This window comes from Mytilus galloprovincialis, chromosome 5 (genome assembly GCF_965363235.1).
Source record: "Mytilus galloprovincialis chromosome 5, xbMytGall1.hap1.1, whole genome shotgun sequence".
In the NCBI taxonomy this organism is placed as follows: Eukaryota; Metazoa; Mollusca; class Bivalvia; order Mytilida; family Mytilidae; genus Mytilus; species Mytilus galloprovincialis.
The window spans coordinates 94,186,732-94,212,336 of NC_134842.1; the positions used below are offsets into that span (position 1 = coordinate 94,186,732).

A 25,605-nucleotide genomic window follows, 5' to 3' on the forward strand; every position below is an offset into this window, starting at 1 on the left:
ATACTAGCTTTTGATCACAAACAAGCGTCTGTCCAAGTTTGGTACAAATCCAAAAGAGTATAAGAAAGTTATTAAAATTCTAAAAACATTAACCACAGAGTGAATGTGTTGCTTCACAGTGTAAATGTATTATTTCCTTGCAGAAATACCGTATATCCCGTAATATTCATTAAATTATGACTCTCCGTTCGGAAAATAAGTTTATGTTTCTAATTTATACGACGATATTCGTTGAAATATTGAACAAATAGATAAATTCATATCAACAACTGTGGAATAATGTACTGATTATAAATGTACTTTGTCGGTAAACGTAAAATTTACTTGTACGAGCTTTAGAAACAGGTCGAAAAGCGAGGCCACAAGGGGATCTATAGTTATTTATTTCTTTGTCATTTGGTCTTTCGTGGAGAATTGTCTCATTTGGATTCATACCACATCTTTTTTAAAAGATAGTCAGTATTTTCTGAAATTTAAAGGGAAAATTATGTTATGATGACCATTTTAGCAACGAAATTATTTATTTATTCTTATAGACAACAAACCAAACGATATGCACATAAATTATAAAAAAAATAGAAGAAAACAATAATAATTTACTACATTATGTATTTTCTTTTATTATCGTTCTTGATGACACGATTCGAAAAGTTACCGAACGAAATACGGATAAATGAAAGTCATTATCTGGAGTAACAAGTTGCGGGGATTTAATTTCGAGTATGGCCAGTGAAGGTTAACCCTTTCTTTCAGATTAATATTTTCATTCGTACCACATCTTCTTTTTTATATCGTTTTGTTCCTTTCGGTTGCACCTCTTGGAGAAACTAAAGTCGTGTCTGTATATTTGTCAAAATTTTCAACAAGTAAAGAGAACAAATTTTCAAATAAAATTGAGTATGGAAATGGGGAATGTCAAAGAGACAACAACCACCATAGAAAAAAAAACAACAGCATGGATGCATAACGCACACTTTTAAAGTGGTGCAAAATAATTTCCCATAAAACCAGATACATAGTATGTATATAGCATTATTACACCAATCAATATAATTATTGAAATCAACAGTTTGTTAAAAAGGTCAAAACTTTAATTTTCTTCATTTTCAAAATGCATATCATTGATGCGTTTTGTATTAATCTGTGTCAAAAAAGCGTTTACCAGAACGTAATAGGTGTTTGCACATAACGTAATAGGTGTTTGGACATAAAGTAATAGGTGTTTGCACATAACGTAATAAATGTTTGGACATAATGTAATAGGCATTTGCACATAACTTAATAGATGTTGGGACATAATGTAATAGGCATTTGCACATAACTTAAATGGGGTTTGCACATAATGTAAGCGATATTGGCACATAACGTAATAGTGTTTGCACATAATGCTGTTGATTTTATACATAACTTTAACTTGATAGGTATTTGCACATAACGTTATAGGTGTTTGCACATAAGGTAAACGATGTTTGTATATAGAGTGAACGATGTTTGCACATAACGTAAACGAGGTTTGCAACAAACGTTGAGTTGTTTGCACATAGTGTAAAAGGTATTTGCACATGACGCAATGAATGCTCACAGAGAGTATCTACTGTACGGCAAAACGTATATGAATTATACCATGATGTATTATGTTTTTTCACTGGAGATACATCTGAATAAACACAACATTACGCCAAAAGACTATAATATCATGAGATTTACATACAACAAAGGTGTATCACAACAAAACGTTTAGAACATTTGACAAAACAATAAAACTTGAGACAGGACGCAAATATTACCTGACTTACGTGAAAGAAGAATAGACACAACATAGATAAAATATGAGAGAATGTAAAGTTGGTTGATCATAAAGTTCCGAAGTATTCACAGAATATATAGTAGTTACAGCATAATGTAATGCATATTTTACACAACAAAGTTTAGCAATGACATATCATGCAATTTTTTGACCAAACTAATTACTAATTTGACATAACACAGAGATGCCGTGTCAGGACATAAAGGCATCTGCACATAACATAAAGAAGAAATGACAGGACGTAAAGGCAAAGCGACAAAACACATTAAATATTTACACTATAAGACAGTTCCGGCGTTCCATAAGGTGACATTCAACATCCTGTCAGTGTGTATACATGTATTACCCGAGTTTAAATTTTGTGATATACAAAAGTTTTCATAAATGTACAAATAAATATCTTTTCCTTCCCGTGTCAAATCAGAAGAAGTATGTTTCATAATAAACTTTAGGAAAATATGAATATTATGAACATTTCTTTAAAAAAATATGTTTTGCTTAAAAGGCATTCAAATATTTATATGTTTCTATAATTATTTCAAAGAAATATTCTGAATCAAATTTTTATTTAAATGAATTTCGATCATTGAATATAATTTTATTGTTATTTATTTTTTAATTCAATATTTAAAGCTAAATTCAGGCAATGAATTGATATAAAGTTTAAATTGTGTAAAAAAAAAAGAGTTATTGTATACATTCCAACAGAGATGTATAATACGATTGATCTGGTTTTAACAACATTGTATACCCTATAATATCTATCGACAGAGTTATCGGTCCTGAATAGGACTGATATAGTTGGGTATGTTATGTCAGTTTATTGAGAACCACTGAGAAAGTAGTTTTAGTTGACATGCAGTTGTATTAATATTGTTGCAGGTCAAATTTCAATGGTTATTATTTGGATCCAACCCACCTAGTCACGGTATTGAAACTATATGGTGTGTTCAATGTTAACTTGTTAAGGAATTCCATGTCAATATTGTCTTTCAACATGTTGACTATTGAAATTTCATAAAACTAAGAACTATGTCTATTCCAAAGACTATGTTCAAATTGCAATTAGACTGAAAAATATCAAAAACCTAATAATGGAAAGCCCTCCCCCCCAAAAAAAAAGATAGATAGTGTAAATCACCTGAGACCGCTTGAATGACGGTCAGACCTCCCTGTTCTATTAATGTATATACAATTTGACAAATATATAGACTCTAAAATTGAGAAAGGAAATGGGGAATGTGTCAAAGTGAAAACAACCCGACCATAGAGCAGACAACAGCTCGTTCGCTATGCCTTTGTATGTTGTGACGTTTTTGAATTTAAAAACCGCAATCTATGTATTACTGGTAAATTATTAAACCAGGGATATTGTAACCATAAACTACTTGAAACCTGTATATATAAAGGTTGTATCAAAAAGATTTCCGAAAATAATGTCATCTTCGATATCTACGGAGAGCTTAGATTTTACAGACAAAAAAAGTTTAAATTGTAGGACAAAAGGCACAGGGCAATGATGAGAGACCCCTAATCTCTCAATCTTTCTAATACTATGCAGACATTTAGATAATAGGTAGATACAAACGCGACTAAAAGAAATGTTGGTACACTTCCTATCTTTCATGTTTTCATAGCCCTCAAAGTGCCAGTTTGATATTAAAATTATATATTAAAACCTACCCGAGACCGCTTAAATGAGGGTGAGACCCCCTCGTCTTCCAAAGACCATAAAACTCAACTAAGTCATAGACTCTGTATATAAAGATTACATCGAAGGAATTTTCCAGAATAATGTCATATTCAAAATCTACGGAGGACTAAGATTACAAGATTACAAGATCAAGGTTTCAGAACAAATGGCACAGGGCAATGGCGAGATCCCCCTGATCTCTAAATCTGCATAATATTAAGCAGACAGTTAGTAAAAGGGTAGATACAAACGAGACTAAAAGGAAATTGGGTACACTTCCTGTCTTCTATGTTTACAGAGGGCCCAAAGTGCCAGTTGGATATTTAAAATATACAGTGAAAACTTACTCTTGAACGCATAAATGACGGTAAGACCTCCCTGTTTTTTTCAATGTACATAAAATTGGACAAATACATAGACTCTGTACATATAAAGATTGTGTCAAAAGGATTTCCGAGAATAATGTCATCTTCGATATCTACGGAGGGCTTAGATTGTCATTTTTCATCTAAAAAATGTAAAAATGTCAGGACAAAGGGCATCGAAGATGACATTGTTCTGGAAAATCCTTTTGATACAATCTTGATATATACAGAGTCTAAGATCCAATTGAATTTTGTAGATTTAAAAAAAAACAGGAGGGTCTCAACCTAATTTAAGAGGTCTAACTGTATATTTCTTTTTTTTTTTTGCTTTCCATAAATATATGTTAGATATATTTACTTGGAGGTGTGATGACATTATTGAAGCTGTTAAGTTTCTCCTTGATAATATTTATGTACATTTCAGCAATAAAGTTTATCGACAGGTTGTAGTTATTCCCATGGGCACTGATTGTGCCCCTTTATTAGCAGACTTTTGTTTGTACTGTTACGAATCACAGTTTATGACTTAATCAGTAAAGACCCGTCGAAATTACATTTAATTGATAAATTTAACAACATTTACCGTTATCTTGATGATATATTTTTGTTAAATAATCAAGAATTTTCCCAATATACCTCTGAAATTTACCCCAAGGAACTTACTTTAACTAAATCAAATTAATATGGTAATAACTGTCCTTTCCTGGATTTAGATATTTCGGTTTTGAACGGGAAACTCCATACTGAAATTTACAACAAAAAAGAGACGATTTTTCGTTCCCTATTGTTAATGATGGTGATGTTCCTTTGGCACCATCTAACGGTGTTTATATTTCACAGCTCGTTCGCTATGCCTGTGTATTTTGTGACGTTTTAGTTTAAAGAACGCAATCTATGTATTACTGGTAAATCATTAAGCCAGGGATATAGTTACAATAAATTACTTAAACCCTTTACGAAATTTTTCCATAGATATAAAGACTTGGTTTTGAAGTTTGGTTGTACCTTATTGAAAACTTATTATAAACGGGATAGCACATCCTCATTTTTATGGAAATATTGCTAACCGTGACAGAAAATTTGAAAATGATCCTTGTAAACGTATTGCTCCTTTAAATAAACTTATTCTTAAAGGTTACCAATGCAACACTGTAATAAGATCATTGATTAAGATATTTTATTTTATTGGTATAAATATTGATTTTGTTATCAGTAAATTAAAAGCAAACTAAATATTACTAGTATGTTATATACATATACATATTCATTGATCTACAATCTGTGGATACCTGTAGATTGCAATATCATTGCACTATGTCATGTTTTTCTCTGACTGTTTATGACGTATTTACACTAAATCCATTGGATGTTGGATACGTACGGATTGATAATTTAGTCTTAGATGCATGATTTTTTTTTATAAGTTGTTAGTGGCTTTGAACTAGCTGTCAGAAAACTGTGAGTACTCTCAGATCTGCTCCTACTGTCTTTTTGTTGTCGGGATGTGAAAGTACCCGGCCACGTCTACTTGTATGTGTGTCAATCTGATGAGTTAAGTTCTATGTTGTACTGTTATACCACTGTCCCTGGTTAGGGGGAGGGTTGGGATCCCGCTGATATGTTTAACCCCGCCACATTATTTATGTATGTGCCTGTCCGAAGTCAGGAGCTTGTAATTCAGTGGTTGTCGTTTGTTTATTTGTTACATGTTTGTTTTTCGTTCATTATTTAATATATATAAGGCCGTTAATTTTCTTATTTGACTTGTTTTACATTGTCACATCGGGGCCTTTTATAGCTGACTATGGGGTATGTATTTGCTCATTGTTGAAGGCCGTACGGTGACTTATAGTTGTTAATGTATGTTCATTTTGGTCTCTTGTGGACAGTTGTCTCATTGAAAATCATACCATATCTTTTTTTTCTATTTATATTCCTTATAAACTCATCACATGTACCAGGACTTCCTTTTGTATATACGCCAGACCCTCGTTTCGTCTACAAAAGACTCACTTGTGACACTCAAAAGTTATCGGGTTTTTTTCTTTTTGTTGGAAGAAATATCATATATAAAAGAATATCTTTGATGTTTTTTTTATTTACAAACATCTATATTACATAAACATGATAAAGACGAAATATGCAAGTTAAAAAAGGGTTTTATTTGTGAACAACAAGAATTTACGACAGCTTGAAGAGGTCATTCAACGACTTCCTCCATATCTTATCAGTCCATTTAACTATGAAAATCATGCTTTTAATGTTATTAAGTACTTTTGTTATATTTATGATTTTCAACGAAATATTGAATATTCAATCGAATGCTAGCAGTCGGTTGGATATTAAATATTGAATATCGAATAACGAACCGGCTGCAAGCTTCACATACATGTTTAATTTATAAATGATGTCTGCACAGTTTAGAACAGCACTTCTTTTTTGGCTATTGATGAGTAAGAACAAATGATTTGTTTTTTATTTGGACGAAAATGTCGTGTATTCATATTTAATTTGGCTTATATAGCTAGACCAAAATATATTGCATCAATTTCAAATGAACAGAGTTTGTCTGACATTGGTATTTTTTTTTAAATAGAAAAATTGATAAGAAATTCTTTAAGATAATACATTATCTATAGTTCAACAAATATAGAGCTTCAAAGTAAATGTAATTTCTCAATTTCTATATATATTAATGTCACTTGACCTTATTTGAATTTGTTTAATCAATTGCTGTGAAATATGACATACAATTAAAGCTGCTGTTCTGAATATGCATAAAAAGAGTGACGAAAGATACCAAAGGGACAGTCAAACTCAGAAATCTAAAATAAACTGACAACGCCATGGCAAAAATGAAAAAGACAAACAGACAAACAATAGTACACATGAAACAACATAGAAAACTAAAGAATAAACAACACGAACCCCACCAAATACTAGGGGTGATCTCAGGTGCTCCGGTAGGAAAAGCAGATCCTGCTCCACATGTGGCACCCGTCGTGTTGCTTATGTGATAACAAATCCCGTAAATAGACTTATTCGGTAGATCACTTTCATGAAAGGGAAGGGGATTGTAGTTACGACGAAAGGAACATATCCGATATCATTTGTGAAACGGTTATTCCATAACGGTCAACCAACTCGTGATGGCATCCGTAAAATTTACGAAGAGATGATTTCAACTTCACCATTTGGAACTCTTGGTTCCTTGTGAGAAGCAAGCCTCTATCGCGACAATCATGATAGGGAATGCAAGCACGGGAATACCGTATCAATTGGAAGATATCTACCCCGTATGCAGGTGCTACTGGAATGTTGCTACTTAGAAATAGAATGTTCACAATTGAAAAGCTAAAATCATCTCTTTAGTCGTAAAGTTTTGTTTTCAACCGACCCTCATTGTCAATTTCTACATGTAAGTCAATATATGAGACTGACTTAACTGTATCTGTAGTTTCCTTAATCTCTAGTTCGATGGGATAGATGCGTTCCACATAGTCACCAAATTTTGAATTATTTAGTGAAAGAACATCATCTATATAGCGGAAAGTAGAGTTACATGATATTGCTTACTTCTTGTCTTTCTTCCTAAGAAGTTCCTGCATGAAGTCAGCCTTAGAATAATAAAGAAACAAGTCGGCAAGTAGAGGGGCACAGTTTGTTCCCATTGGAATGCCGACAGTCTGTTGAAAAACACGTCCTCCGAACGTAACAAATATGTTGTCAATCAAGAATTTTTGGATGAATCAGAGTGATCCTTTACAAAGTAGGATTTATCCCTCCCTAAGACAAGATATCTACGTTGGTCATTCTTTTTTATGAAGCAAAGCAATACCAACTCTTTCAATTTGTCTTCTAGCTTGAAATGTGGAATACTTGTGTAAGAGTAGAACAGTCAAATGTTTTAATACTGTTACAAGATGAAAGACAGTTAGATTGTATGTACTCTAAAAATCTCTGGAATTTTTAAGTATCCAGCTCGTCTTTGATTGCTGATAAAATAGATGTTAATGAATTAGAAAGAGGTTTCGTAGAGCACTTGGAAGACCCAGCAATATACCGTTGTTTGTAAGGACACCAGTTCTTCATCTTTGGTTGAAATTCCAACGGAACATAGAACAGACCTATGATTATCCAGGATTTTCTCTTTGGTAAGTGTCGTGAGGGTATATGTTGAGTTTCCAAGTGAATGTTTTCATAAAATATTTACCATTAGACATTAATCAAGCAACAACCAATTTCCTGTTATATCAATGGTATTTGTTTGCCTGGTATACATGTTTCAGACCATATGAGTATTTGGACCATACGCATACGGTTCAAATCGTATGGCTGATAATAAGCAGGATTCGTCACTGGTTACTCTCTGTCGTAAATAGTTATCAAAGGTACCAGGATTATAATTTAGTACGCCAGACGCGCGTTTCGTCTACATAAGACTCATCAGTGACGCTCATATAAAAATATCTATATAGCCAAATAAGTACAAAGTTGAAGAGCATTGAGGATCCAAAATTCCCAAAAAGTTGTGCCAAATACGGCTAAGGTAATCTATGCCTGGGATAAGAAAATCCTTAGTTTTTCAAAAAGTTCAAAGTTTTGTATACAGGAAATTTATAAAAATGACCACATTATTGATATTCATGTCAACTCCGAAGTGCTGACTACTGGGCTGGTGATACCCTCGGGGACGAAACGTCCACCAGCAGTGGCATCGACCCAGTGGTGTAAATAGTTATCAAAAGGTACCAGGATTATAATTTAGCACGCCAGACGCGCGTTTCGTCTACATAAGACTCGTCAGTGACGCTCATATCAAAATAGTTAAAAAGCCAAATAAATACAAAGTTGAAGAGCATTGAGGATCCAAAATTCCAAAAAAGTTGTGCCAAATACGGCTATGATTATCTTTTGACATTCAATTTGTAACTTCAATAGTCATGCGCTCTCTGGTGTCAAAATACAACCTTCATGACAACAGGGTATTTAAATACGGGATTTTGTGATTTCGTGTTTTCAAGCTCAGGATTTCGGGATCAGGACCCCCTCCTACACCCCCCCCCCCCGCCAACCAACCCGTATATGAACAATTGTTAGCTTTATCTAGCAAATATATCTTCACTTCCGATTGACTATAAACAAGTAAGAAACTAAACATATTTTTTTTTTAATTTGGAAGAATATATCATTTGTTTATGTTGTAATTGAGAATATATATGTAAATAAAATAATATAAAAATTATGACACTTATTTTACGAACAGAGCTTGTTTTACATTATTACCTTTCTAAATAGCAAAATTGATAACAATGTCTTTTACTTGGTAATACAGTGTCTGAAGTTCAACAAATAAAGTGCTTTGGTGAAACTATAAGACAAATGCTGGCAATATTTTCCTATATCTTAATCTTCTCATGTCTATATACATGAATGGCACGTGGAAATAATTTAATATTTTTTATCAATTGTTATAAAACATAATAGAAAATTAAATGTGTTGAAATAAATATAGCTGACATATTTGCCAAGAGACATTAAGCAAGCAGCAGTTTTTTTCCTATTATATCCATGATGTCGGTTTGTCTGGTAGGTATATGGGAATGTGGCATTCAGACTTTTCTCTGACACAAGTGTATTCGGGCATTAATCATTGTCATTATATCAATACAATCACGTGATTTGAACTATCGGGAAAAGAATAATAAAATATTTGGTATGTGACAATTATCCACCAAAACAAATTAAATGTTTAAATATTGAAAATAGAATTGGACAGCTTTCTCACAATCAAACAATCCATAGACGTACAATGTATGATATGCACACAAGAAAATAAGCACATTCTTCACATTCGTCTATTGTGTAATCAAGATGAAAATAAGGAATTGTTACATTTTGCACTTTCAATGCAATACAGTTATTAATATCAAATATGTTATGTACAGAAAAACTTTAATTTTTCAGAAAAGCATGAACCATAAATCAAGATTATCATAGGTTTCAATTCCACATAATAAGATTTTAATAATAATGGCAAACCTCCTTGAAGAAGAAGAGAAATATGTGAGATTAGCTTTGTTATTGAAAGGTGTAACACCCAGAGCAGTCCGTACTTACTTTGACAGAGAATTCCCTCCTACATATCTACCTTCAACACTTAATACAAACTACACTACTCTTGATGACTTGAAATTCAGGAGAGTTATACACCAGACTCAGTGGAATCTTTTGTTTCCTACAAATGGTATGTTTATATTGCTGATAAGGAAGACGTAAAACTTGCCTTCAAAACTATGTATAAGAATGCAGCTACCAAAAAACAAGAATTGCCGCCTGATGAGTAAACAGTGTATATATAATAGTTTCTAGCAATGAATTATGCCAAACCCATCTGGATTTGTTTTTCCCTTAAACTGTTTTACCCACTAGTACCAAAAATCATTACAAGAAAAAACTCCGAAATGTATAACCATCTATTGAAAATCACTGGAATATCGTGCATTTAGTGCTTTACGCTGATGCCATCTTCAGCATATTTATATATTCTTGTGTTTCTATTTAGCAGTCAATTGATATGTTCTATAAAGTGCGTTTACACGGTACGATTTTCCATCCGATTTCCGACCAACTTTTTACCTGTGATGTCGTTTCGTCAAACATCACACCGTGTAAACACTAAAATCTGATGTCATTTTGTGAATCAAAAAGTCTGTTCAAAATCAGTTGGTACCCTATTTTCCTCCGACAACTCGGTTCAAATCGCATTGTGTGAACGGAGAAACGACAAATCTGTACGAGTTCCTGCAATTCTGATACTATTAAAGCAACACACAAAAGAAAAATACTCTAAGAAAATTTAATTTAGAAAATATTTGTCACATTAGGTGTTTCGATCCCCCTCCCTTTCCAAGTTAAACATACCTTTGATCAACACTATTGTTTAACGTTTAAATTTTTAAAAAATGTGCTTCCTTCTGATACTTTTTCTGTAACAGGTTTACTTTATTCTTATACTTTTGATGTTAAAGATGTACTTCATTTTCATACATTTAATTTGATACATGTACTTCATTTGCACACTCTCGATTACTGTACAGGTTTTTTAAAAAAAAATTTATTACTGTCATTGTTATATGTGGACGTCATTATCACACTTTTGAAGTTATAAACGTACTTCATGCTCACATGTTTTTCTTTCACGGTGATCTTCGTTTTAAAACATTTGAGGCTACACATATACTTCATACTCATACTTAAACTAAATTTGATATACTTTATTCTTATACTTTTGATGTTATTGGTGTGCTTTATTCTTATACTTTTGATGTTATTGGTGTGCTTTTATTCTTATACTTTTGATGTTATAGGTGTGCTTTATTCTTATACTTTTGATGTTATAGGTGTGCTTTATTCTTATACTTTTGATGTTATAGGTGTGCTTTATTCTTATACTTTTCTTGTTATAGATGTGCTTTATTCTTATACTTTTCTTGTTATAGATGTGCTTTATTCTTATACTTTTGATGTTATAGGTGTGCTTTATTCTTATACTTTTGATGTTATAGATGTGCTTTATTCTTATACTTTTGATGTTATAGGTGTGCTTTATTCTTATACTTTTGATGTTATAGGTGTGCTTTATTCTTATACTTTTGATGTTACAGGTGTGCTTTTATTCTTATAATATTGATGTCAATATTGATTTTGTTACATTTGTTCTTCCTTCTTCTACTATTGATGTTACAATTGTGCTATATTATGCTACTGTTTATTTTATAGGTGTACTTCATTTTCTCACTTTGATGTAACAGGTGTATTTCATTCTATATCTGCTGATATCAATTGTGAACTGTATTCTAATATTTAGATGTTAAAGGTGTACTTCATTTAAACATCTTTATTGTTACAGATGTACTTCATTTAAATATCTTTAATGTTACAGATGTACTTCATTTAAATATCGTTGATGTTACAGATGTTCTTCATATAAATACCTTTGATGTTGTCGTTGTACTGGATTTTGATACTATTTATTTTATAGGTGTACCTGATTCTACAACTTTTGATGTAACTTTGATGATTTGTTTGATCAGAAACCTTAAATCTATTTCCCAACCAATCAATGGATTCGACAAACTACCTTTACCAGTAGAGACATCTCCAGGAGCTGATCTAGCAAGGATTAATGGTTCAGAAACATATTGGCTCATCCTGACAAATTGGCAGCTGTTGATTTTAATACAGCATGGAGTAATATATCGGATGTAAGTGTTACATAAGTATCAGTGGTTTTATACCTAGCACTGGCAGGTTATGAGGGAATTAGGAGATCTGCCTCAATTGAAAATGTTAATGTGTACCTTCTTTTATTAAAATCCTTAATCCAACATGTGTTTTTCCCTTACTCATTTCGTTAAGAAAACAGAATAGCATGTTGTTTATGAGCTTACATTTCCTCATGCTCAAGTGACTTCAAATGGTGTTTGTTTCTGATAAGGTCCTTGTGAAAATCATAAAACAAAAGTAATTTTGCATTTGAATTATTTACCTGTAATTTGACAACAACATTTAAGTAAACTGCAACTTTTATTTGTTGACATGTTAATCTACTATTAAACTGGTGTTTTCTGAACAATGTTAACATAAATCTGCACCCCTAAAGTACAAGGTAATGGCATAAGGTCGTCATAAGTATGAACTGTACATTGTTTATGATGTTATATGATACATTATGTATACATATGATTTTACATTTTGTGTTCACTATGGAGATTCCGAATATCGTCATGTTATCGGAATTCTAACGAGGAAGTAATATGCACCATTTATATCGGACACTTGATGAATAAACTCAGCAAAAGCTCAGAGAACCAACATCTGATACAAACATTTTATAACAATTTTAGATATTTTAATGATATATTGGCTCTCAATAATGACGTCTTTTAACAGTATGTACACTGAGGAGATTTAACCTGCTGAACTGACATTAAATAAAGCTGATAACAACAATTAACACGGTCGTTCCTGGATCTTAATATCTTTATCTTTAACGGAAGCTTAATACTATTTTTGACGAAAACAGATGATTTGTCATTTTCTCTTGTTAATTGTCCATTTTACGATGATTGAATTCCATTGTCACTTTTTCGGTTCATCGTATATGTAGCAATGTATTTAATTTTAACGAAAGAAATCTCTGTCCGAATATTTTCTAGGCAGTAATTAGATTGGGTGGTCAACCAATGAAGCAGGAGTGTCAAGAGTTAAAGGTAAAAATCTTCGATCAGTCAAATCAGGAAATTATGCTGGAAATCAAACAATCACAGGAAAAGATAAAAGAACTGACACAAACAGTGGATATTTTGGGGACAGAACACTTAGAAGTGACAGAAAATCTGAAGAAGTTACAAGATTCCCACATTACTTTACAGACTGAACACACGGAAGTCCCAGAACTTTTGAAAGACCCAATACCATGGAATATTAGAGGTATATTATAATCATTTAGACAAAGGTTGTAGAGTTATATAGCTAAGGATTTGAAACAAGGGAATTTACCTTCAATATTTACTATGTTTCTTGTATGTTTGGCTTTTTATCTCCCTATCTCTAAAGCATCAAAGGAGCTATTGTTGTCACTTGATGTCAGTTGTTGTTGTCTGTTGTCAGGTAAAGTGTAAAACATTCTATTTTAAAATTAACAATTGTCATAGATGTGTCTGATGATCCTCTCTACAAACCAACATGGCTGACATTAGTAAAACTAGAACATAGGTGTAAAATGTATGTTTTATCTAAAAGTCTGTCGTCTCTAAACTTTTCTTGAAAAATCTTCTTCTGTTAAACTGTTCAATTAATTGAAACCAAAGTTTAAAATTGAGAAAAGAAGTGGGAAATGAAGCAAAGCGACAACAACCGTACCATAGAGCAAACAACAACCGAAAGCCACCAATGGGTCTTCAATGTAGCGAGAAACTTCCATACCCTTAGGTGTCGTTCAGCTGGCCTCTTAAAAATATGTACACTAGTACTAGAATAACTTTGATCATGTAAGCTCAGGTCCTAAAGTTTTTATAAATTTTATAAGGTATATGAGTACATATAAGTATGGCAAAATCACAGAAGTCAGTCTCAAAATAATTGTGAATTTTAAAGAAATATCGAATTCTTTCTTTGCAGGTCAAATTAAAGAGGAATTAGAAACTTGGACAGAAGATGACAAAATGTTTATAGAAACAAATGGAGCAAATAGTGTATTAAAATGTATCAAGGAAAAAAGTTGTGTTGTTGTCACCGGAAGTTCGGGAACAGGAAAATCATCATTGATGCGTCATGTTGCTCTACGAATGCAAGAAGAAGGCTATGTCATTTTACCGGTAACAAACCCTGGAAAAATTATCAAGTGGTACAATCCAAGTAAGAAAATCCTGTTTGTTGTTGATGACTTTTGTGGAACATATGCCATAAATCCTACGAAGTTAGAAAGCTGGAAAAATCTAATGGAAAAAATCAAAACATTAATAGAAAAAAAAACAGTCAAATTAATCATGTCTTGTAGACTTCAGGTTTTTAAGGATGAAAAAATGAAATCTCTATCTTTTAATAATGTAATCTTTTGTCAGAAGATAAACACTTATCAGAAACAGAAAAACAATCTATCGCTGAACTTTACTTGAAATCAAATGCGTCTAAGATCAAGAAATTTTATGACATGTTTAAAATTGAGAATGGAAATGGGGAATGTGTCAAAGAGACAACAACCCGCCCAAATAAAAAAACATCAGCAGAGGGTCACCAACAGGTCTTCAATGTAGCGAGAAATTCCCGCACCCGGAGGATTGACTGTTTTCCTCTTTTATGTCAATTGTGCAGCAAAAACAAAAATCTGATAATGGAAGATTTCTTTAAGAATCCATTTACAGTTTACAAAAAAGAGATAGATAAATTGCAAACAGAAGGAGCACATGTCAAATACTGTGCACTTGTTCTTTGTGTCATGTTTAACAATCGTTTAAAAGAAGAATGGCTCACAGAAGATGTCGATAAAGATATCAAAACAATTATAAAGAACACATATGAAGCTTGTAAAGTGGTGAAAGGAACATCTCGATTGGTAGTTCGTGATGAGCTGGATTCACTTACTCATACGTTTATCAGAAAGGATGGTGAAGTGTACAGAACTATTCATGACAAGCTGTTTGACTTTCTTGCTTTTTACTTTGGCAGTGTTATGATTTATTGTTTAATTAATAATGCTTCAAGTCGTTTTATTCGTAAAAGGTTTGTTTTTGAAAAAAAAGACAAAGAGATGAAGTTTTAACAGATGTATCAGAAAGACATCAGCAAATGTATATAAATAGATTGATATATGACTGGTTGAGAGGAAAGATAGTAGATGTCTTCTGTAACATCAATATGGATGATCAAATCTTCAGACAAAAATTCCCTGTATATTTAAAAGATTTGGAAATATCAAAACAGAAACAATTGGTAAGTCTATATAACAGACGAAACAATAGCACTGCATTAATTCAGAGTTGTTATATAGGAGATATTGATCTGGTTGCATGGTGCTTATATCAATGTAACAGTAATGTAAACCATTGTCGTAATGATGGAATATCATCTCTGTTCTTTGCTTGTCAGGAGGGATATACTGAAGTAGTACAGATGTTAGAAAACAATAAAGCTGACATTAATAAGTGTAGAGATACTGGAGCATCACCTCTGTACATTGCTTGTTATAATGGACATACTGAAGTAGTACAGATGTTAATAAACCATAAGGCTGACATTAATAAGTGTAAAGATAATATTGGAGTATCACCTCTGCTCATTGCTTGTCAGAATGGACATACAAAAGTAGTACATATGTTAATAAATAATAAGGCTGGCATTAATAAGTGTAGAGATACTGGAGCATCACCTCTGTTCATTGCTTGTCAGAAAGGACATACTGAAGTAGTACATATGTTAATAACCAATAAGGCTGACATTTATAAGTGTAGTAATGAAGAAGGATCACCTCTGTTCATTGCTTGTAAGAATGTACATACTGAAGTAGTACAGATGTTAATAAACAATAAGGCTGACATAAATAAGTGTAGAGATACAGGATCATCTCCTCTGTTCATTGCTTGTCAGATTGGACACACTAAAGTAGTACAGATGTTAATAAACAATAAAGCTGACATTAATACGTGTAGAGATACTGGAGCATCACCTCTGTTCATTGCTTGTCATGAAGGACATACTGAAGTAGTACAGATGTTAATAAACAATAAGGCTGACATTAATAAGTGTAGAGATACTGGAGTATCACCTCTGTATATTGCTTGTCATGAAGGACATACTGAAGTAGTACAGGTGTTAATAAACAATAAGGCTGAAATTAATAAGTGTAAAGATAATGATGGAGCATCACCTCTGTTCATTGCTTGTCATGAAGGACATACTACAGTAGTACAGATGTTAATAAAAAATAAGCCTGAAATTAATAAGTGTAGAGATACTGGAGAATCACCTCTGTTCATTGCTTGTCATGAAGGACATACTGAAGTAGTACAGATGTTAATAAACAATAAGGCTGACATTAATAAGTGTAGAGATATTGGAGTACCACCTCTGTACATTGCTTGTTACAATTGACATACTGAAGTAGTACAGATGTTAATAAACAATAAGGCTGACATTAATAAGTGTAGAGATAATGATGGAGTATCACCTCTGCTCATTGCTTGTCAGAATGGACATACACAAGTAGTACAGATGTTAATAAACAATAAGGCTGACATTTATAAGTGTTGTAATGAAGAAGGATCACCTCTGTTCATTGCTGTTCAGAATGAACATACTGAAGTAGTACAGATGTTAATAAACAATAAGGCTGACATTAATAAGTGTAGAAATAGTGGAGCATCACCTCTGTACATTGCTTGTCAGGAAGGACATACTGAAGTAGTACAGATGTTAATAAACAATAAGGCTGACATTAATAAGTGTAGAGATACTGGAGAATCACATCTATACATTGCTTGTGAGAATGGACATACTGAAGTAGTACAGATGTTAATAAACAATAAGGCTGACATTTATAAGTGTAGTAATGAAGAAGGATCACCTCTGTTCATTGCTTGTCAGAATGGACATACTGAAGTAGTACAGATGTTAATAAACAATAAGGCTGACATTAATAAGTGTAGAGATACTGAAGCATCACCTCTGTACATTGCTTGTCAGGAAGGACATACTGAAGTAGTACAGATGTTAATAAACAATAAGGCTGACATTAATAAGTGTAGAGATAATGAAGCATCGCCTCTGTACATCGCTTGTCAGAATGGACATACTGAAGTAGTACAGATGTTAATAAACAATATGGCTGACATAAATAAGTGTAGAGATACGGGATCATCTCCTCTGTTCATTGCTTGTCAGATTGGACATACTGAAGTAGTACAGATGTTAATAACCAATAAGGCTGACATTAATAAGTGTAGATATACTGGAGCATCACCTCTGTTCATTGTTTGTCATGAAGGACATACTGAAGTAGTACAGATGTTAATAAACAATAAGGCAGACATTAATAAGTGTAGAGATAATGAAGCATCACCTCTGTACATTGCTTGTCAGAATGGACATACTGAAGTAGTACAGATGTTAATAAACAATAAGGCTGTCATTAATAAGTGTATGAGAACAGGTGAATCACCCATATTTATAGCTTGTTATAAAGGTCATGTAGAGATTGTTGAATTGTTGTTAAAACATGAAGCAGATTGTAACATTAAATGGAGAGGATTAACACCATTTGATATCGCAAGGAGAGAGAATCATAACAATATTGTACATTTGTTACAAAAATAGAAATAATATATTGTAACGGATTTCGGCCTCGTTGTTCAACAGTTTGAGTCCCCTCCCCCTTTTCACTTTTTATTAGATTAAATTTCTGTTTAAACCGTATTGGATACTTATAAATTTTTGAATATGTTTCTTTTTATCAGAATAAGTTATCTTAGATATTTATTATGAACAGTAACTTGAGCAAAGATAAAAATAACGTCAAGTCCTCCTTGAAACTGAGTCGCCTTTCTATTTATTTTTGTACAGTGTAAATACAGAATTTCCTTATGCTGGACCTACCTTTATATATTTGTTGATGATTGTATTATGTTGTTTTAATCTCTATATATATTTATATTGAGTGAATTAGTTAACCTGGTCAAGTTTCTAGAGACTCAGAGTCTCTCTTTTTCCTTGTAATGTCCGCCATGTTTACTTGAGTCGCTTTACCGTAAACCGTCAAAGTGCACTGTCGTGAACGGCAATATTACGTTGAAATAGAGTCTTTCGAGTCGCTTTTGACGTCAATATGAAGTCTTTCAAGTCTTTTTGTTGTATATATACTGCACTACCATTGAACGCGTTAGTCGTGATCGGACTACCGTGGCAAAAGGTTGCTTACAATCACAAGCCTAATAATAAATCCTTTCTGCACTGTAACTTACAATTTGAGTCTTGCACTTTAAAAAGGTTAGGAAATATTTTGTCAGAGTTTTACTTTATGTAAAACATAGCTTTATAAATTTATATTATAAGGGACTCTAGAGATTAGAGATCATTAGATGTACAAAAAGTTATATACTGAAAAGTACCGAAAAGTCAGAAATATAAAATATTCCATATTTTATACAGAGACTCACCGACGCAGTCTCGAGTCTTAAGGTCGCTTTTAATAAGACGTCAATAGAGTTTTTCCTCAGAGAAAGTAACAGTTAAAGTTAGTCTTGTATTATTTACTCGATATACCAACAGTATAGAAACTGCAATTATTAACGATTCTTTACATATATATTACGAATTCGAATATTCACAAAAAGTACAGTAAAACCCGGAGTTGCAACTTATACATTTGAGAAGTCGGCATCACTTATATAATTATAGAGATTTCTATAATTACTTGTTAATAAGATTGTTTATTTAATACATGTGTATATAGAACTTGACCAGAGTACTCACTACCTTGCATACTATTTAAGTGTTATTTATTGTGTTGATCTAATGTAAAAAGATATACAATATTGAAATTGTTTGAATGACATATATATATAACTGATCATAGTAACACTTCATTAAATCATTAACTTGAAACGAATTATTTATTTCTGTCTTCTGAAACAACGCATCTTTAAATATACCTATTGGATTACAGGGTTGAGTTAACCCAAGGGAGCAGTCATTTGAAACAGTATTTATTGTGGAGAATTAGTTTGTCTGGCTAATTGTCTAGTTTTGTCAGTGAGTTTCACTTCAGGGTAACGAAAACGCTATAGCAACACCGAGCGAAAACGTTACATTTGGTGGCCAATGTGGGGAGTCCCAAATTCTAAGGGGCTCTCCGAACTAAGCTGAAGTGAAATTCATATAAATATTTAAATAAATATAATTAATTCCGTTTAATAAATAAATATGTCAAAAACAAATATCAGACAACCCAGTTTTGTTGTTATTGAAGAAGAGGAAAATAGTGCAAGTCCGTTTGGGGTTCGATCACGGCTCCCCGCAATGTCCGTGAACCTGGACTCAGATATGAACAGGAGTCTTATTGATTTGACACCATCAGGGGAGGTTCAAATGCGGGTAAATAGGGAAAAGCATGATGAATTCACTAGTCCACAAGCTCAAGCGGGAGCTACTGAAAAGTCTATGCAGACTTCAACAGAAAATATAGATGTACCTAAACTTAAACAAGAGTTAAATGAAATAAGGGAGAGGGAAAGCATGTTAATGGGTTTATTGGAGAGTCATTCAGGCGACGAGTGTCGCAAATCACGGGAATCCTATGGAGGGGGAGATAGTTTTTGTAATAAGGTTTTCCCTGGTCTCCTAAATGACAGGAGGCGGCAACAGGCAGATCTCCGCGGTCTAAGTAGTGACCAGTGCTATGGGCCCAGCACTAACTCTCTATGGCAGGCACCTCACAACATAACTGATGAGGGGTGCAGTACTGTCCGAGTGGACAGAAACGGGTGTGTAGACACCATGACTCCTCCTGTAAGAAGGGCTACTAATGCAGTAGCAGGGAATGGAAATTATAGTGAGAACTCCCATCCAATTTTTAATATAAATGATAACACAGTCAATAATTGTGTACCTCAAATAAATGAACCGTCAGTTCATTTCAAAAATAAGAAAACAATTACGTTTGACGGAACAGGTAGTTGGCAAGACTTTTTAGTTCAATTTGAACTAATATCTACTGTGAATAAGTGGGATAACGGCATGAAAGCCTATGAACTTGCAACTAGTTTACGTGGAGTTGCACAAGGAATAGTGACCGATATTGAGCCTGCTAAAAGGTTAAATTATGACTATCTCGTATCTGCTTTGACATCTCGTTTTGAGCCTGCAAATCAAGTAAATATGTACAAAGTACAAATGAATTCTATTTATAGAAAGCCTGGTCAAACTTTGCCAGAAATGGCACAAGAAATTCGTAGGGTAACTAGACAAGCTTACCCGACTGCACCTATTGAAATAAGGGATCAACTAGCCAAAGACTGTTTTGTTCGTGCAATAAATGATCCAAAAATACAATTATCAATATTTCAAAGAGAACCAAAAACAATTGATGATTGTGTAAGGTTTGGTCTTGAATATGAAGCTTTCACTGTTGATCAAAAGAGATTAAATAATGCAAAACCGGCAACACGCATGTTGTCCGAAAATGATGATTCTGCCGAATACGATGTAGTTACTCGCTTGGCCAAGATAAGTGAACAAATGGAGAAATTGACAAATAAAGAAAGTCAAAACTTTAGTAGGATGACGTGTTTTTATTGTGGGAATAAGGGTCACATTAAGAAAGAATGCAGAAAATTTGAATGGGACAAAAGACACAATTGTGTCAAAAGTAACAAATTTGTTCCAAATTATAATAATCAAAATTCACAGTCTAACAGTACAAATAACAGTTTTCAAAGACAGGGAAACTGGTAAATGCTGGGGATAAGGACCGTTCACCAGCAGTTGAAGAAAGGGACTCGAGGTCCATTAGTTTAATTAAGTCAAATAAACAAGACAGTTTGTTTGTTAAATGTTTTATTGTTGATGTTGTTGTTAATTGTTTAATTGATACAGGGTCCACAATTTGTGTAATACACCCTAGAAAGTTTGAAAAACTTTCAAATGAGTTTAAACCGGAAATTCAAAGAAATAACCAGCGGCTTTGTTTGGCCGATGGTAGTTTTGTAAATACAATGGGTCATGTAGATTTACCTATTACAATAGGAAATTATACCATTATTCAAAAATTTACTGTTGCAGAGATTGATGTGCCAGCAGTAATTGGTTACGATTTTTTACATAAAAATAACTGTACCATAGACATGGGCAAAGGGGTACTATTATTGAAGGACTCAAAAATAGATTGTATAAAAGAGAGTCAAATGAGTTCAACTTTTAAAATAAAACTTAGTGACAAACTTACTATTCCACCAAATACAGAAGTTATCATATCAGGAATTGTTGAAGGTGATTCAAGTAGTATAATGAATGCTATAGTTGAACCATTACCATCAAAACATACTGAGACTTTACTAGTTGCTAAAGCACTAGTGGACCCTAGTTGTGGTCAAGTACCTATACGAATGGTTAACTTAAGTAAATATGAACAAATAATGCAGCCTTTCACACATGTTGCCACATGTGAACTTATTGACACAGGTTCAGTCTCAAATGAACCAAGGTCAGAAAAACTCAGGCGGTTGAGTTCATCATCATGTGACGAAGTAAATGAATTACCGAGTCTTTTGCAAGATTTGAAATTAAGGAGTAGTGAACTTTTGAGTGAGGGTCAAATTGATCAGTTAGAGTCTCTTTTAAAAAGACACAATCAAACATTTTCTAAAAATAAAGATGATTTAGGAAGGGCTACTGCCATTAAACATAAAATTGACACTGGTAATGCCAAACCAGTAAAGCAACCCCCTAGGCGCAGACTCAGCTATGTGGTATGAGCATAAAACAAATGAAGAAATGTTTGAAGCTCAAAAGAGCGACAATGTGTTGTTCAATTTATTCTGTCTCAAGTCTGATAATGATAACAGACCTGAATGGGCCGATGTGGCTTTACACGATGTAAAACTTAAGAAATACTGGTCTCAGTGGGATCGCATTGTACTAATAAACAATGTGTTGTACCGAAAGTGGATAAACAGTACCACTGAAGAAAGTAATTTACAATTCGTAGTCCCTGAAATCTGGAAAGAAAATATTATGAAAATGTTACATGATGACATACAAGTTGGCCATTTTGGCATACACAAAACTGTGGCACGAGCACAGAATAGATTTTATTGGGTTAATCATAAAGATGAAATAACCAAATGGGTGCAAAACTGTATTGTTTGCAATTCACGCAAACAGCCCCCCAGAAAAGCTAAAAGCAAAATGAAACAATACAATGTGGGTGCTCCCATGGAAAGAGTTGCCTTGGATATAATAGGACCCTTACCGATTTCATATAAAAATAACAAATATGCTTTGATTGTAACAGATTATTTTACTAAATGGGTAGAAGGTTTTCCCATGCCAGATATGGAAACTACTACCATAGTTGATAACTTAGTTAACCATTTCTTCTGTAGATTTGGAATACCTTGTCAAATGCACTCAGATCAAGGGAGACAATTTGAGTCTGGTTTATTTAAGGAACTGTGTGCTAAGTTAAAAATTGACAAAACAAGGACTACATCATTTAGGCCACAAAGCAATGGTCTTGTGGAGCGTTACAATAGAACTCTTGAAAATACCATTAGTAAATACATCAGCAAAAATCAAAGGGATTGGGATGAGCAACTTCCCTGGGCTTTAATGGCTTACAACTCATCAGAACATGAAACGACTAAGTTTAGTCCTAGTATGCTTATGCTAGGCAGAGAACTACAATTGCCAGTTGATTTAATATATGGTCCCCACCCCCAAGAAATTGAATATCCCGACGAAACAGTATCACACAATGATTATGTTAAAAGTATGCAGGAAAGCATATGGAAAGTGTCTGCTAAAGCACGACAAAATATTTCTAAAAATAGTGATAAACAAAAACGTCAGTATGATGTTAAGGCACATGAGAACACATACAAGACAGGCGATGTAGTATGGCTTTATACTTTTAATCGAAAGCCAAAACTGAGTCCAAAGTTACAAAGGAATTGGGATGGGCCATACTTTGTTGTAGAAGTTATATCGGATTTAATATATAAGATTAAAAAGACAGCAACGTCTAAAATGCAAATTGTGCATCATGATAGGCTAAAACCATTCTTTGGTGATGTTCAAAACTGGGTCAACGAACAAGAAAATCAAAGAACTGACAATACTGTTAACACTGTGATTGCCGCTGGTATCTGAAAAATAAATAAAATGTGTTTCAAATTCGTATTTGAAATTTGAAAGCTAGTAAATGTGTTTGAATAAATGAAGAATGCATTTTGTGTGTTCATATATATTAATCATAGCGAGGTTTATTGCTGTGTGTTAATAAAAAGTAATGTGTTTCATTTTTTTTAATAAAATGAAAAACAGAAATTTAAGTATAAATACTTACCAAAGTATGCAAGCAAAATTATGGGTACTGGTCAACTGTGCTGTATGTTTAAATTGAATATATTCTCAGAACAGTATTTTTATACTTCAGATGGTTTTCTTCTGTTATCACTGTGGTGCTCAGTACAACCTAAGAAGCCAATTAACAAGACATGTAAGGGACAAACATCCTAAGAAGATGCTTCAGTGCAGATTTTGCTCTTACTTGGTACCAACAAGTAAGAGGTTCCGCCTGAATGAGCATGAAAAGAATGTCCATAGACATATTCTGAATCCAAGAACCAACAACAGAGAACTTATTATCCCAGAAACTCCAACAAGAAAACCCGTGACAACCTCTAATTTTAATACAAGACAAAGTTGCACAGTCACTAGACCAAGAGAAGTAACACCACCAACAACACCTATATTGACAAGGTCTATTAAACCTATTTCTCCATTGTCTGAAATATCCCCTTGTAGCATTTCCTTGGGAATTGAGGATTACAGCTCTGTGTCACCTGTCAAGAAGAACTTAGTAGATCTTTTTGACTCTCCTACAAGACAGGCTGTGGAAGAGCCCAGAGAAGAAACTAGTATGGTACCTGAGAAACCAACACCAGAACCATCCACAGTTACTACTACTTTGAGGGATAGTAGGCATTTGGCTTTGCCAGCTATTGGAGATGAAGTCTGTCCTGAAGACAGATTTCAGGCTCCACCCTCCCGCTTCCAGTGTTCATATGAAGCTTCAAAGTGCATGCTAGTGGCAGAGAAGGCAAAGAAGACAGGGAAATATACAGGCAGTGTATTGCCAGTAGGTTATGGATGTGTGAAGAAGGAAGAAATATGTATTCTGCCAGATGGGACAGTTTACAAACTGTTTGCAACATGGGTACCAGATCCATCTTTCCAAATATTAAGGTCGAAGGACATACAGACAGACGAGCGTCAAGTGCAACAAACCAGTACACAAACAGAGGATAAGCGGGTTGTGCTTACAACAACAGCCACCCAGACGAGGAGAGTTATTAAGAAAGAGAGAGAAGTCCAAACAGAAGATTGTAGAGTGGTAATGGAAAAAGACACAGAAGAAGAACTAGAGCTGGACATAGAGGAAGAATACATGGATTTTGACTTTTATCATTAGAACAGTTTTATATTCGGACAATTATAGGCTTTTAAGAAATTAGTTATTATGTAAAAATTTATATTTAAGGTAGAGTAATTAGGAAATGTTTGGGTTGGGTAAAGTTTTTGATAGTTTGGGAAGGGATTGGTTATTACGAACATATATATTTATGAAACTTAGATGTTTCATTCCAGTTTAGAGTGTTGTGTGTTGAGAATATGCATAGTTGTATATAAAATGCATTTATTTATTGTATTTATTGATTCAATTTTGAAGAAATGTGTATTATAAAGGTAGTATATTTATTAATGCTAAAAAAATATTTTTAGTAAATCAACTTGTCCGAGGTCGGACAATTTTTTAAAGAAGGGGGCAATGTAACGGATTTCGGCCTCGTTGTTCAACAGTTTGAGTCCCCTCCCCCTTTTCACTTTTTATTAGATTAAATTTCTGTTTAAACCGTATTGGATACTTATAAATTTTTGAATATGTTTCTTTTTATCAGAATAAGTTATCTTAGATATTTATTATGAACAGTAACTTGAGCAAAGATAAAAATAACGTCAAGTCCTCCTTGAAACTGAGTCGCCTTTCTATTTATTTTTGTACAGTGTAAATACAGAATTTCCTTATGCTGGACCTACCTTTATATATTTGTTGATGATTGTATTATGTTGTTTTAATCTCTATATATATTTATATTGAGTGAATTAGTTAACCTGGTCAAGTTTCTAGAGACTCAGAGTCTCTCTTTTTCCTTGTAATGTCCGCCATGTTTACTTGAGTCGCTTTACCGTAAACCGTCAAAGTGCACTGTCGTGAACGGCAATATTACGTTGAAATAGAGTCTTTCGAGTCGCTTTTGACGTCAATATGAAGTCTTTCAAGTCTTTTTGTTGTATATATACTGCACTACCATTGAACGCGTTAGTCGTGATCGGACTACCGTGGCAAAAGGTTGCTTACAATCACAAGCCTAATAATAAATCCTTTCTGCACTGTAACTTAC

The 25,605-nt window shown here is 33.4% G+C and overlaps 1 protein-coding gene across 1 annotated transcript; it reads left to right on the top strand.

Annotated features, from left to right (window-relative positions):
* The first annotated feature begins 14,762 nt into the window (after positions 1-14,762).
* Positions 14,763-24,614, top strand: LOC143074211 (uncharacterized). Its single transcript, XM_076249761.1, has 6 exons — positions 14,763-15,171; positions 15,204-15,774; positions 15,979-16,371; positions 16,658-16,676; positions 16,715-17,326; positions 23,577-24,614. The coding sequence occupies exons 1-6, from the start codon at positions 14,763-14,765 to the stop codon at positions 24,612-24,614; spliced, it is 3,042 nt and encodes a 1,013-aa protein (XP_076105876.1).
* The last annotated feature ends 991 nt before the right edge of the window (positions 24,615-25,605 follow it).

Bases quoted from the DNA above. Each gene is read 5' to 3' on its own strand.
- LOC143074211 (XM_076249761.1), top strand. From the start codon at position 14,763: ATGGAAGATTTCTTTAAGAATCCATTTACAGTTTACAAAAAAGAGATA. The intron at 15,172-15,203 runs ACAAAGAGATGA...CAGATGTATCAG, and splicing joins GTTTGTTTTTGAAAAAAAAG to AAAGACATCAGCAAATGTAT. The intron at 15,775-15,978 runs GTGTAGAGATAC...AAATAAGTGTAG, and splicing joins AATAAGGCTGGCATTAATAA to AGATACAGGATCATCTCCTC.